The 15895-nt window shown below is 45.1% G+C and overlaps 2 protein-coding genes across 10 annotated transcripts in view; both read right to left on the bottom strand.

The window, feature by feature from the left end:
* The window catches only part of LOC132386410 (keratin-associated protein 5-1-like), a 52636-nt gene that overhangs the window by 14407 nt on the left and 22334 nt on the right, over window positions 1-15895 (bottom strand). The window lies entirely within an intron of this gene.
* Window positions 1-15895, bottom strand: part of LOC132386408 (NACHT, LRR and PYD domains-containing protein 3-like) — a 40771-nt gene that overhangs the window by 18452 nt on the left and 6424 nt on the right. Inside the window, exons 1-6 of one of the 9 annotated variants that reach the window (XM_059958683.1) lie at window positions 13251-13326; window positions 11572-11799; window positions 7240-7404; window positions 5754-5850; window positions 3145-3558; window positions 1476-1642 (exon numbers count right to left, since the gene is read on the bottom strand). In XM_059958683.1, the coding sequence (XP_059814666.1) occupies window positions 1476-1642; window positions 3145-3558; window positions 5754-5763 (591 nt within the window). In that variant the 5' untranslated portion in view covers window positions 5764-5850; window positions 7240-7404; window positions 11572-11799; window positions 13251-13326. Of the gene's footprint in view, window positions 1-1475; window positions 1643-3144; window positions 3559-5753; window positions 6912-7239; window positions 7405-11571; window positions 11800-13250; window positions 13327-15895 lie in introns of those variants that run through there. The other 8 variants (XM_059958685.1, XM_059958680.1, XM_059958682.1 and 5 more) reach the window with 8 other exon arrangements.

The following is a 15895-nucleotide window of genomic DNA, read 5'->3' as shown; positions in this document are numbered from 1 at the left end:
TTTGGAAAGAATCCGGAGTAACACGATAGACTGTTGCATTTCTGTTTGGCGCCTGTATCTCGTGCAGTGTCACGGGGATCGGTGCTGTGCCTGTTGTTGTTTGTCATCTATATCAATGATCTGGATGAAATTACGGTTAACAGCATCAGCAAATTTGCTGATGACTCCAACATTGGGAAGGTGCAGTGGACAAAGAGGAAGATTACAGGAGCTTGCAGTGAGATCTGGACCAACTGGAGAATGGACTTAAAAGGAGACGATGCAATTTAATGCAGACAGGTGCAAGATGTTGCACTTCGGATGGACAAATTAGGGTAGATCTTACACAGAGAGACCGGTAGAACAAAGTGATCTGGGAATACAAGTCCATAAGTCATTGAGAGTGACGGAAAATGTTGATGGGTTTTGAAAGAAAGATTCTTAGCGCATTAACCTTGGTAAATGAAAATATCGTGTACGATATGATGTTGTATAAGACGTTGGAGAGGCCTAATTTGGATATTATGTGCAGTTCTGCACATCGACCTGCAGGAAAGATGGAAATAAGTTTGAAAGTGTACAGAAAAAAAAATTACAAGGATCTTACCTGGACTGGAAGACCTAAATTATAAGAAAAGAGTGAACTGATTAGGACTTTATTCATTGGAACATGAAAGATTGAGCGGAGATTTGATAGAAGTGTACACAATTACATTGGGACATAGGTAGGATAAATGCAAGCAGGCATTTTGTACTGAGGTAAAGAGGTACTACAACAAGAGGTTATCACTAAAGGGTGAAAGGTGAGAAGTTCAAAGGGTACAAAGGTGAAACCGGTTTACTCAGAGGGTGGTGAGAGTGCAAAACTAGCTAGCAGGGCAAGTAGTGCAAGTTGTGAAGAGAATTCTGAATAGATGCTTGCGTAAAGAGCATATAGAGCGCCATGGCCCGGTGCAGGTCAGTGGGAATAAGTAGATTCTGTAGTCTGGCATGGAATAGATGGGCCAAAAGGCCTGTTTCTGTACTGTACTTTGCTCTGACTATGACAAGTCAGCCACACATTGTTTGGGAACTCACGGAACCAAGACAAGCTGTGGTTAGCTGGTTTCCCTCCCCCAGGTACCGCAGTGAAGCCGGTTGACCCAATTGACAGTTTAATGCTCATCCTGGATTAATGAGATGAGGTGAAGCTACCCGTCGGTTCAGCCAAGATTTGAAATTAGTTTCAGACCGAATGCCTTTTGGAAGTCCAGATATGCAGCCACTGCTCTTACTTCACACTGATAAATACAGCAGGTGATACAGGAAAAGGTGATGCTAAACCTGCAGTTCCCAGTGCTCCCCACCTTAAAAACTGAAACCAGATCTGCGAGAGGCAAGTCAGAGATCAAAGTCTCCATTCCCAGGTCAATCTCCTAAAACGTGCAGGAGATTAATGTTGATCACTAATCCCTCTGATACCAGCAGATCAGTGACAATACACGAACTGCACTCACCTCATTTTCTTCTCTACTGAAATGTCCCTCCTTTGTCAACATCCAACCCAGTCTCTCAACCTTTTCTTCAATTGCTTGTTTGAGTCTGTCCCTGTAGAACTTTGTCAGCTGGTACAGTCGATATTCCTCCCCCTGTGCCAGGAGGTCGGAGATTGTAAACTCTGGCTCTGTGAATATAAAAAGGAAAATGTAGGCTTGAACTCAGATATCCCTCGTCTCCACCGCTCTCACCCAACTCAACAAAAAAAAACCGTGTCTTGAACCTGCCTCCAGATACAAAATTGGATTAATTCTCCATCTCCAACACCATCACACTGAGCACGGAGTCCCCCTACGGCTGTGTGCACAGACCACTGCTGTTCACTCTGCTGACCCACGGCTGTGCTGCAACACACAGCAAGAACGACGAGTCAGCTTACAGAGAGGAGGTGCAGCAGCTAACGGACTGGTGCCGAGCCAGCAGCCTGTCTCTGAATGTGAACAAAACAAATTTCTTGGTGTTCATCTCGCGGAGAATCTCACCTGGTCCCTCAACACCAGCTCCATAGCAAAGAAAGCCCAGCAGTGTCTCCACTTTCTGCGAAGGCTGAGAAAAGTCCATCTCCAACACCCCCCATCCTCATCACATTCTAAGGTGGTTGTATTGAGAGCATCCTGAGCAGCTGCACCACTGCCTGGTTCAGAAATTGCACTATTTTAGATCGCAACACCCTGCAGCGTATAGTGAGGTCAGCTGAGAAGACCATCGGGGTCTCTCTTCCCGCCATCATGGACATTTACACTACACGCTGCATCCGTAAAGCCAGCAGCATTATAAAGGATCCATGCACCCCTCAAACAATCTCTTCTCCCTCCTGCCATCTGGGTAAAGGCTCCAAAGCATTCAGGCTCTCACGGCCAGACTATGTAACAGTTTCTTCCCCCAAGCTATCAGACTCCTCAATACCCAGAGCCTGGCATGACACCTTACTGCCCTATTGTCACGTATATTATTTATTGTAATGTCTGCACTGTTTTGTGAACTTTATGCAGTCCCAGATAGGTGTGTAGTTTAGTGTAGTTGTTGTGTGTTTTTCTTCTTTTCCTCTGTTGTTTTTTTTACGTAGTTCAGTCTAGTTTTTGTAACGTGTCATGTAACACCGTGGTCCTGAAAAACGACTCATTTTTACTATGTACTGTATCAACAGTAATGGTCGAAATGGCAATATAGAAGTGACTTGACTTGACTTGAATCTAACACTTGCCTTAAAGCCTAACCAACAATGTTCTAGGCATTACATAATAGAAGGACCACATTTAATATAAACCAGTCCATCCCCCATCCGACCCATTCACCTGTTTAAATTTGGATGGGCATAAGTGTTGGAATGGTTGGTAATATTTGCTTCCCAGAGATACTCTCTCCATCCTGGCGAATACATTTCCCCTGATACACATCCCGGAAACACTCTCCTCATCTGGACAGCTGCATTTCCTCCAATTCACATCCTGGAAATCCTCAGAGCAGGTAGTACATTTCCTGTAGTGGGGTAACGGCTGCTCAGTGCACCACATGTACCACACCCACACATTTTCGCTCTCCTCTGACCAACCCTCCAACAGGGCTCCACCCTGTATACCCTCCACCCTGCCGCACTCTGTCAGCACGTCACCCTCATATTTCACTCACCCGATCCTTCTTTGGGACTTGGCAGTCCTCTGTTCAATGAGCTTCCGAGCTGACAGGCAGTCGCCTCACTTGTGCCAGTTCCAGGGTCCGGATCAGTGTCTCTGACGTCACTGTCTCTGGGCTGACAGATAGTCGCCTCACTTGTGCCGGTTCCAGGGTCTGGATCAGTGTCCCTGACGTCACTGTCTCTGGGCTGACAGGTAGTCGCCTCACTTTTGCCGGTTCCAGGGTCCGGATCTGTGTCTCTGACGTCACTGTCTCTGGGCTGAATTTTCTCCTCCTTCTCTGCGGCCGGACCGGATTCCATTGGGACACCGCTCTCAATCTGACCCTGCGCTGGTACCTTGCTTCCCTTGTCCCGATCATCTTCCCTCGATGATCCGCCTGGTAACATCCTCTTCCATACGTTCCAAACTAGTTTCAATTTTCCACATGAAATAAGTGATGAATTTCAGGTTATACAAGTGTGATTTAGATCTGAGCAAAACTGATTCAGACTGCAATGGAGCAGAGACTCTGGCTGACCAGATTGGGAGTGGAACTGAGCTGGTTAATGTGACTCGTATATCCTGTCAGGTGCCCATCCCGATAAGCCGGTGACTGGACACATTTACTCCCAGTAAAATAGCAGGATAGGCAGAGTAATACCAATCACAGCAGCTGAACGCACGGATGACCACGGGATCATAATGCACCGGTGTCCGGTGATACTGGGAAATATCACTGTGATTATCTTCCACAAGCTAAAATCTCCCTCGGTCACTAACTGTCCAGTAGTCTGTGTCACACAAAGACCAGCAACGGGATTACACATGGTCCAGTCTGCTGGATCACACATTCTCCACTTGCTTTGTCACACGAGGGGCTGGAGACTGGACAAGGGAACTGGAGTTGCTTTCTCCAGTCCCCTTGGTCACCGACTGACCATTCCCTTGAGACGCACGTCCTCCGGTCCGCTGGGTCGCAGGCTGACCATTCCCTTGCGATCTATGCTGTCCTCTCCGCTGGGTGCCATCTTCTCCCCCACCTGCTGATCATCATGTAACAACTATGCATGTCATTGGCAAAGTCTTGGTTCTAGAGCTTTGTGTGTAGTTGCAGTTGCTAATCTATAGGATGGAGGTGATGAAGCTGGAAAGTGTGAAGTGAAGAATGAACACTACGGTACTGGGCTAGGGTGCTGTTTTTTGTGTTATATGGTTGGGCTGGGACAGCTTGCCCTGGAGCTCAGGAGCTTGAAGGGTGATCTTACACACACACACACACACACACACACATACAGACATACACACGCGCACACGCACACACACACACATACAGACACACGCACGCACACATGCACGCACACACACACGCACACACACACACACACACACACACATATACAGACACACACACGCACACATGCACACACACACACACACACACACACACACACACACACACACACACATACAGACACACACACAGTAATTAGGTGTGCAGATAGGATAGATGGTCACAGTCTTTTTCCCTGGGTAGGGGAGTCTGAGACTCGAGGGCAGAGATTTAAAAGGGACCAAAGGGGCATTTTTTCACGTGGTGACTGATGGGTATAAAGTACATGCATCCGGAAGAGGCCGCAAACACAAATAAAATTACAAAATTGAGAGCATGTAGGCAGGAAAAATGGGAGATACTAGGAAAATTTGGGAAAACTGCAGGAAAATGGGACATTTAGATCAGCTTGAATTGTCTGGGCCGAAGGACCCGTTTCCAGGCTGGAGCATCGTTTCTATTCCACCTGGAATCTCAGATTTGAGCACAATCACAATGTCTACAGGTGACAGAGATATTTGGTCATTGGGTATGCCGGGTTTCCCAGCCAAGATCCTGGGAATTTAAATTCAGGTAGAAGATTATATCAAGAGGGAAATATTTAGAAACTCAGGTTCACCATTTCTCCACAGCCCAGACATTCACTGGGGTGTTAAAACTCCGAAGCAGATCACAAATGTATCTACAATGAGCTGCCTCCTGATCCTCAGCCATTCCCAGCACCGGCAATGATCTCCGCTCCGCTACAGAAAACAGATTTCGGTGACACCCCTCCTCCTTTGCGTAGCAGGCAAGAAAAACCAGGGGGGAGTTGGTAGCTTTCCTTCCAAAACCTGAAATGCTGTGTTATCATAGAATCTCTGAAATACCGGAAATGCTCCTATCATCTGGTTCTGAATTTTATCAGTGAAAGTTGAAGATGTCTTACATATCGGGGCTTGTCTGGAGGTGAAATGGACACTGACCCTGAACATTCACATAAACCACAAGATCGCTGTCACATTCCTGTCTGTGTTTCACTCACGACCACCTGATTCAGGAGTCCCTGCTCCCTTCACTCAGCTGAAGGTTTGTGTGGTGAGCGGAGTGATTCGACCATTACTGGTGTCAGGTCCCTGCGCTGGAACTGTTGGGTTGATCAATTACTCAAGGCCGCTTTACCAGTGGGATAAATGACACGGCTTGATGAAACTTTTCTATGCACTGTTAACATCTCTGTCAGTTTTTTTTTCATCTGAACTATTGTGTACAAACGCGACAAAAGTTTAATTCAAAGACCCCTGTGATCATACCTTTGTCCATTCTGATTCTGACTGACGATTGTTGATTGTCGTCGTCTTGTTTACACTTTGGTCGCTCTGCAGGACGGCTCCACCTGCTGGTGAGGCTCTAAATTTCACAACAAGCAGACAGTGAGTCGGAGAGTACGACTGCTTTGCAAATATGACAGTATTTCCATCCCTTGTAGCATTTGGCATGGGGACCAAACATTCCCTGTTAGTAACCACTTCCACACCATATCTGTCCACTGGTACCTGGCGCATCTACTGACAGAGTCACAGAGCAAGAAAATGCAAATTCAGAGCGTTCAGCCCAACGACACAATGCCAACCACAGTGCCCACTGAGATGGTCAGGATTTCCTGTGATAGGGCCATCTCCCTTCTGGCCTCTTCACTCCATCTACACACCCCAACTGCTTTTTGATTTATGGAACTGCACCTGCCTCATCCACTTCCTCTGGCTGTTTCGTCCACATGATCCCCAACATCTGCATGAATCCGCTGCTGATCAGATTGGGTTTGCAATCTCTTTACCAGACCCTGTCCATTTAGATCCCCTAGATGCTACGATAATCTTCTCTGTGAACAACAAATACTAAGGTTGTGCATTCTGCGAACTTACCAGTCAAGTAATCCTTGTGCAACCGCATCCAAATCATTGCTATAAAATAACGAATATCAAAGGTCCCAACTTGTAGCCCCACGGCACACCGCTAATTACACGCCTCCATTGCGAGGAGAAATCTTCAACCACCACTCTTTGCTTGCTACCTTGAAGCTAATTTTGAATACATCCAATTTGCTCTCTCCGGACAGCGTGGAACCTGATCATCGAGACCAAGCTGCCATGTGACACCTTGTCAAATGCTTTGCTGAAGGCCCTTGCACAACATCCATGGGAGCATAACTTTGAATTTCCACCTCTGCTTAATGTCACCTTCACAGGTTTTGACAATGTAATTAGCAGAAAAGTACTTGATGAGGCCAAGGTCTGTCAAGCTAAATTATGGGTTGCCATGTGCTAGTTTGGACTGAATAAAATGCAGTGTTGGGATATTTTCCTTTATAAATGGTCTGTTCTCTGCAGAAGCCTACACGACGATATATTCGAGGGTAAGTATATCACTGCAGATTGCAATAGCCAATGGGATCAAGGGCATCTTGCTGCAGTTCATGGTAATTCCACATTTCTACAATCACTACAACACGACACACTTGGGGCTTCTTATGAAGGGATGAAATTGTCAACGCATTTTAAGCTGATTATAACGTAACAAGGAAACATCAGAATTAACCAAAAGCTTTTTCAGATGATGCAGCACCTTCAAATGAGCAAACACTCAGAGAATGTGAGTGACTTTAAAGAACTGGGCTTCTGAAAGCAGACTTGGGGTGATTGCAACTTGCTCTGACCGAGGCATTCCACCTATTTCGTACCTTCCTTTGTAAAGATATGTAATGTTTGCAGGACCAGTGTTCGAGTGAATGAGACTCACCAAACTTTCTCCTGACTGAATCAATGGAAACTCTGAGTCAGAGGGTTCTCTTCAGTTGGTACTCTCAGTCCTCGGGCTGGTTCGCTTGTCGCTGTTCCCTCGTTCTCATTCGTGGCTTTCCAGCTGTGGGCTTTTCTTCCAATAAATCTCTCACCGCAGGTCTAACTTTAACCAGAGAGATAATGAACCACATTAACAATACAAAGGAGAAAAAATATTTCTGCTCAATTTTTTCAAAAGCGAATCTCACTGAAATTTAAACGCTGAAGACAAATAAAAGGATCTCATGGAACAAATCATTAATTTTCCCTCACACGTCACAAATCCTGATGCGGGATACGAAGGACTCATCATTCAGTCATGATAAGATATCAGAGCAGAATGAAGTGATTCAGTCCATCGAGTCTCCTCCATCATTCAAACATGGTTGATTTTTTTTTTCTCGTCCCAATGCCATATTCCTGCGTCCTCTTATAAAGTGCTGGAAACTCGGTACATCAGATTGCATCTGTGGAACAAGACACTGTGGAAGACCCAGTATCAGAACTGGGATTATCCAGGATGATGCGTGATATTCTGTAAGCTTAATTGCACAATTTGGCCCAGATCGCATCCTTGCTCATACCTATAATGGGGGAGGTACTACACACAGTGTTAAGAAAAGATAGTAAAAGTGATTATCGGGGCATTAATGGGGATCTTTCGAGAAACGAAAACGATAAGCTCTTGAATTTATAGTAAATGGACCGTCTAGTAAGTTATTCGCTGCTCAAAATTAGTTCTACATTGTTAAGCACCTGAGCATCATTGCCTTACAGTACGCTCCCACGGACAAGGCAAAATTATTATTAATTTTTCTTACATTATTCATTACTATTTCCTGGATACCAGAGAGGCTCCCGGTGAAACTGTTTTGTCCACTCTATTGACTTTTAACATCTCCTCTATAACAGGAAGCACGATAATGTACCATATTCAATCGTGATTAATATGCATAGAATGTGGAACGTGGTTCAGTCTCCAATGTTCCATCTAATGACTATTTTTGCAGCTACATGGATCAACCATTGCTGTGAGCTGGAAATTTTCACACAGACTGAGAAAAGCACAACATCATAGATGTGTCCTCTTTTGTAAAATGCATCTATGAATATTTTAGGATGAAGACAGACAAGAGAAAAAAAAATTCTATTGATTTTAATTACTAATTAAAGGACAGGATAAAAATGCAGTACAACAAAGAAAAACGTTCAGGTTTCATAAACGTTTATCCTGCAGTGTTTACTTCCATCTGCGCTGCAACAAAGGCTCCATTTGTGGAAGCATTTTGGTTACTCAGACGAAAGGCTAACAATTACACCAGTGCCCAAGAAGAGCAGTGTGAGTTGCATTAATGACTATCATCCATAGCAATAACAGTTACTGTGAGGAAATGCTTTGAGTGGTTTGTGATGGCTAGAATTAGCTCTTCTCTCAGCAAGGACCTGGGCCCACTGTAATTTCCCTGTATCCACAGTAGGTCACAATGCAATCTCATCGGCTCCTCACGCGGCTTTGGATTACCTTGACAATATGAATACTTACATCAGAATGCTGTTTCTCAACCAGAGCTCAGCATGTAATGCAATTATTCCAACAGTTCTGATCAAAAGGCTCGAACCGCTGGCCTTTCTACCTCCCTCTGCAACCGGATCCTCAATTTCCTCAACGGAAAACCACAATCTGTGCGGTTTGGATGTAACGCCTGCACATCACCATCGATACTGGTGCGCCTCAAGGATATGTGCTTTGCCCACTGCCCTACTCTCTTTGCACCCATGGCTGTGCGGCTTGGCACTGCTCAAGTGCCAGTGACAAATTTGCTGATGACACCACTATTGTTGGCAGATTTTCAGATGGTGAGGGGAAGGCAAACAGGAGCGAGATATATCACCGGGATGAGTGGTGTTGCAGCAACAAACTTGCCCTCAATGTCGGTAAGACCAATGTTCTAATTGTGGACTTCTGAATGGGTAAAATGAGGTCACACTCACACAACAATCATCATTGTTTGGTCAGCAGTGGAAAAGTGAGCAACTTCATGTCCCTGTGTGTCAGCATCTCTGAGGATCTATCCAGGGCCCAGCATATCGATGCAGTTACAAAGAATGCACGGCAGCCGTTATAGTTCATTAGGAGTTTGATGGGATTTGGGATGTGACCAAAGACTAGTGGATTTCTACAGTTGTACCGTAAAAATTGTTCTAACTGTCTGCACGTTGCTTCATATGGTAGGGTGGGGGAAGTGATGAAGCTACTGCACAGGATCGAAATACTCTGAGGAAAGTTGTCAATACAGTCAGCTCCATCATGGGCAGTAGCCTTCGTAGCATCCAGGACATCGTCATGGAGCGATGCCTCAAATTGGCAGCATCAGTCATAAGGGATCTGCTTCACCAAGGAGATGCCCTCTTCTCATTGGTATCACTAGGAAGGTGGTACAGGAGATTGAAGGCACACACTCAACTAGTTCGGAACCACTTCCTTCCCTCTGTCTGAATTGACATGGAACCCATGAACCTACTTCACTGAATTCATTTTTGCAATAATTATTTAACTTTTAGTAACAGATATTTACTGTAATGCAGTTTTTTCTCTACTATTATATATTGCATTGTACTGCTGCCACAAAGCCAACAACATTCACTACGTATGCCTGTGATATGACACATCCTCCTGATGACTCTTCGGGGATTAATTCCGATTGAGTCCATCGGGCTGAAGATCCATTTCCCGTGTTCTTCTCTGTTCCCCATTAGCAAACGGTGCAGCTGGACGGCCAAAGATCACATCCTCATCCCTGGGACAATAACAGCCATCGTGAGCCAGTAATACCGCTGCTCCACTCGTCAGTGATGGGAAACCATCTTTATCGTTTCACTTTCCAGAGAGCCGGACTCTGGGCATTGACGATTCGAGGCTGTGTTCACAGGGATATCCCAGGCTTTTTGAAACAGACTCGTTCCTACTGCCCTGAGAGGACACTTGCAGTGTGGATGGTCCTGCAGCAGCCCTGGGGTCATCAGATCCTAGACTCAGACAATGGGCAACAACAGATACACAAAGTCTCTACCCCCCCCCCCCCCCATTTCCTAACTTTTATGGTTCGTTTCTCCCCAGAGCAGTGAAAGTATGATGTGCAAGAATGTTGTTGGTCAGTTATCAGACTGGAACAACGTGACACTTACTGCTCTGGGAGAGAGAACAGTTAATTTACTGAATTAAAAATATATAGTTCAGTACAATGTAGCAAGACATTTGGCAGAGTCCCACCTGGGAGATTAGTCAAGAAGGTTTGGCATTCAGAATGAGGTGGTAAATTGGTTTGGACATTGGTTTTGCGGGAGAAGCCAGTAAGTGGTGGAAGATGGTTTGACTCTCTGACTGGAGACCAGTGACTCGTGGGGTGCAGTGGGGGTCGGTGCTAGGTTCAATGTTGCTTATCATCTCGGTCAACGTTCTGGATGATTTAATTACTGCAATAGTTGTTTTTTGTTCAACAGTAGGTTATTTGCCGAGGTCCGTACTTAATAACTTAGTTTACAGTAACACTGTAGTCAGAGATTTTCTTGTGCACAGACCAGGCAGAAATTGGCCACTCAGCCCATCGAGCCTGCTGCCCCACACAGTGAAATCATGGTGTTCGCTCTGCAATGCCACCTGTCGCTTTCTGTAACTGGTCACCACCCCACCCACAATGTTTGTTATGTATCGAGACCTTGAACAGAATCAACGTCTTTTCTTTTAAAGGACGTCGAGGAAATCAGCTCGAAACACCAACAATAAACACAGTCATGAGAAAAACGACATGCATTCATATGAAGTCACAAGTTTTGGAAACAGAAGCCGTGTTGATGAAACATCTTTTTGCACACTTGCTTTGGAATCGTAACCCCTGATTCAGGAACTGTTTTTAACCTTGACATGAATTGTGGAGAATCTCAACCGTGCAGACAGGATAATGCAAGAACACAAATACCACGACCGCCAGAAGAGACAAAATAAAGCGAATAACTTCTTCCAACACACACAAAATGCCGGAAGGGCTCAGCAGGCCAGGCAGCATCTGGGAAAGGAGTCTTGCCGAAGGGTTTCGGCCCAAAACGTCATCTGTTCACTCTTTTCCTAGATGCTGTCTGGCCTGCTGAGTTTCTCCAACATTCTGTGTGTGTTGCTCCAGCATCTGCAAATGTTCTCTTGTTTGCAAGTAACCTCTTGATCACTGATCCAAAACACGGGTAACGTGTCAACTGGAAGTAAAGATCAGAAATGAAGAACAGAAGCTGAATTCACCTTAATTCACTAAGAATGTTTAGTCTCCCTGTGGGTATATTTTCAAGTCGTTTTCTTCTAGTTTTACACCAGACCATCAGACGAGGGCCATTTAGTAACTATGGGGGAGGGGCCGATGTTGCTGCTCTGTGAGACTCACAGTGCAATTTTCTGTGTGCAAGCTGCTGCCTGTCTGCAGGGCAAATTCTGACACGCAGGCATTCCTCGGAGCAGGGAGCGGCTTCTCTGCTGAAAACAAACAAACTACTTCAACATTTCATGCTCGCCTTCAACTGTGAACAATGCTAATTTAACACTGAATTTAAATATTTCTGGAACAGGAAAAAACATTAAAACACCGACGATATAGAAAAGAAAGTTCACCAGTGCCTGCAAACTGAATGTCTACTTATTACAATTGCTATTAGACTTTGAGAGTTTCCAGTAGTTTATTTTACTTCAAACACCCAATATCTGTAGTTTTAATATATGTATATTTGCGACTTAATTAAATGAATCGATGTGTGGCATAGTCCACGGCGATGTTCCGAATGCCAATATCTTACAGTAGTTCTGTATTCTCAATATGTTTTCCTGTGTATGTGAGTGAGTGTGTGTCAGGGAGGGCGAAGAGGGAGAGAGACTCTTTCACTGCCCTGTGGGGACATCTTGCATATCACTGCAGAAAGGTTTTTCTACAGTGTCTCAGGAGAAACCAACTGGAGAATGTTTGTAGTTGAAGGTAATTGTTTCTTTTCATCCACTTGGTCAATAACTAATTGTTAATTTGAGGATTCCGGAGTTCCCTTCTCCCACTGACTTCCCTCCCGAGCCCGACAAAAGCCAAACCCCATTGTAAATGCTCCCTGGTTCTGAAGAATCGGAGACAACACTTACTGTGATGTTGAAACCGGACGGAGTTCAGTGAGGTGCCGGGTGAGCAGTGTGCTCACCATACACAGAGATGTCAGTCTGAGCCGCTAAACCCGAGGTTATTCGGTTATATAGTGTCTGTCGCTCATTACAAAACACTCGCTTTCCTTCCCGCGCTATCCTCCCACTTGCCCCCTTCCCGCTGCGCTCTTCTCCCACCCCCCGTCCACTTTTCCTCCCACCCTCTCCTTCCCCACCTACCCCGAGCTCTCTCCATCATGAAAAGAATATTTTAGAAACAAATATAGACAATGTGAGTCTGAAGGAAGAAATGATAAAATTCCAGAAAGTCACAGCAAGCAGAGCATCAACTGTAATTGGTAACGTTGTGGTTTCGAAATCATCGCTGGTGTACTTTATATCAGCTTTCACATTCATTGACCCACCCTGCAGCAGAAATAGTGAAGCAGACTAATAATTTGAATGTTTTCAAACCCAAATGAGAGGGAAACTTCAAACCAGTTGGATATGGTTTTAGCAGAATGGCCTAAAGTTCTGCTTCGGAAGAACTGCCTATGGTTCTGTGGAATGTGCAGGGCCAAACAGCTGCTTACACCAGACCCTGAGCTTGGAATCTCCCAGAAAAACAACCCTCACCTTTTCCCAGTACCCTTTCAACCTTACTTATTTCTCTTCTATAGATAGATGACCAAAACTGCAGTCAATACTCCAAATTCGAACTCAGCAATGTCTTTTATTCCACCGCACTCTTTAGTGCGCTATCGTTTACTGTGTAAGACCTACACAGTGCAACACTTTGCACTTACCTGCATCTGCAAGTTGCAGCTCAGTATTTGCAGCTGCGCCAGATCCCACTGTAACCTGTCTCTCTGCCGACCACACCCCTGATCCTGCTGTCTTATGCAAATGTGCTTATCAAGTTAAACACATTATCACAGATGACAAACAGCAACGGCCCAACTACCATTTCTGTGGCTCTCCGCCGGTCATAAACCCCCAATCAGGGAGACAATCATCTACTATCATTGTCAGCCTTCGCCCAAAGCTCCACTGTCTACGCCAATTTTCTTCCTTACGTTGAACATGGAGCAAATAAATTTTCTTTACCAAATTCCCTCTCTGTCCCTTTCACTCTAATCATATTCCCTCCCGCTGTCTCCCCATTGTGTCCCATCATCTACCCCCCCCCCCCCATCTACCTACTCCACTGACTCACCTTCATCTTAGCTGCTCCACCTCATAGACCTGTTGTGAGTGATGAATAGACCTGATGGACAATGGGGTACAGAGTTAACCATTCCCCTCCTGAGAAACACAAACTATTACTGTTGCTATGCTGACCATGAGTAAGAGAGACGGAAAAACGAGCAAGAACATCTGCAACAGATAAGAGAGAGGGGGAAATTGCTGATTTACCATATTGTGACTCCTTTTTGAATTATTTACTGTTTCACTGCAAGGACAATAGTTTGCTCATAAACATTCCTCAGTGGATTGAAGGAGTGGCCTTATTTGATGGACGCGGTCATTCTGGAATGATGGATAGCTGAGTCCCCGTTAGCAGGGATAAAAGACAGGTCTGGAGAGACACCCTCCAGACACGCCAGTGGACACTGATTGAGTGTTGGAACCCACAAGAAAGGTGGGGGCTTCGAAGACCAAACCAGGTCGGTCGGTCATTAAGGCAATCAGTGTTAACACAGGGCCGGTGGGGACTTGTGCGTGTGTCCACTCATGCCAGAGTGACGAGTCCACCACATAACAGTCTAGCAGAAGGACGGAGAGGTCATAACTGAATGACCACACCGAAACGACGGATTAAGAAAGCAAAGGGTTTGCCTGACTGTAGCTGTTACATCTCGCTCTCTCTCTCTCTCCAACCATTACAACAACCCTAACTACATCAGCACTCATGAACTGAACTGAACTTTATACTTTTCTATGGCAATTTATTTACCCCTAGACATCAACAGAGCTTGTTTATTATTGAATATTATTATTATTCCTACACTTTTAGGTTATTACTGCTAACTGGTTTTATATGTATATTTGCATTATTGATATGGTTTTGCTTATTTTTATTAATAAACACCTTTAGTACAGTACCACCAGACTCCAACAAATTCTTCTTTCTCTGCTGGTTAGACACCCAGTTACGGGGTATGTAACAGACCCTCGCCCTGACTTTTTCCCCTCTCCCTGCTCAACCTCTCTCCCTCTCCACCTCATTCTGCCCCTCACCTTTACACTTACATCAACAATATTTTAAGGGTTATTGGCAATTTTGGGAAAGATACACTCTTCACACACTGTGTCGTGTCTTTGTATTAAGGAATGTCACAGTTGGGAATGGCGTGGATCTTTTTTTTAAAGTATCGTGAAAAAAAGTTTAAAGACAACTGCAGATAATGAGAGTTTGAAGTAAAAAAAATTAAACTCTGCAAACTCACAGCAAACAGGACAGCAACTGTAACTGGTAATGTCGCTGCTTCAAGCCCGTCGGCAGTGTCGTTTATGACATGTTACAGGTTCCTTGCAAACTATTAACAGTTTAGCACATTTGCATATGCAGAAATAGGTAAACAGAACACTGAAGTGACTTTGTTTATGTGATCGAGAGTGAAATGTCAAACCAGTTTGAATTGGTTTCAGCAGAAAGGCTGCTCCCTGCTCTGAGGAATGTGCAGGCAGCTGTTTAAACACAAACCCTGAGCTCCGAGTCTCACACAAAAGCAACCTGCACCTTCCAAATCAATCAATGATATTGCCTCTTCCCTCTTCCTTTCCAGTTCCACTGAAGGGTCTCGGCCCGAAACCTTCCCGTTGTACTCAGTTCCATACATACTGCTCGGACCTGCTGAGTTACTCCAGCATTTTGTCTTTCCCTGGTTACAAAATATCCGTGACAGGGAGGGCATGGGCAGTTTAAAACCATGTCAAAACACATCCAGGCTGTTGAGTATTCTTGGGGAATTCAGGTGTGAATTATTCAAGTTTGATATTAATTTCGGATCTTTACTCAATCAAACTTTTGTCTGTGATCAAGGAGTCATGGTTAGAGAGTCATGTCGAAACAGAACACAGTACAGGTGCATTGTCTGAGCCATTTAAACCACCTGTTCCCACCCACCTGCACAGTAGCCATATTCCCCTATCTGTGGCGACACACTTCCTAGCGCACTCGAACTGGCTCACAAATAGCCAGCGCGCTGGCACAAAGGACAGTCCCAAAAGGGTGCCAGGTCTGCTTCACCAACAAAGGGAAAAGCCCGCGCGGGACAGTGAGTACGTGCCCCCTACAGCATCCGCACCCGGGGAGGGCGGGATCAGGGAGGCTTTAAAGCGAGGCTGTGAAGTTCGAATAAAATCTTCTTCTTTAACTGCAGTTTACCGACTCCGTGTCGTTATTTTAGCGCTGCGTGTAGCACACCGCTACAACTGGTGACCCCGA

This window comes from Hypanus sabinus, unplaced genomic scaffold, assembly GCF_030144855.1.
Source record: "Hypanus sabinus isolate sHypSab1 unplaced genomic scaffold, sHypSab1.hap1 scaffold_1147, whole genome shotgun sequence".
Classification (NCBI taxonomy): domain Eukaryota; kingdom Metazoa; phylum Chordata; class Chondrichthyes; order Myliobatiformes; family Dasyatidae; genus Hypanus; species Hypanus sabinus.
The sequence above is the reverse complement of the archived record's forward strand: the minus strand, read 5'-3'. Positions and strand labels throughout refer to the sequence as shown.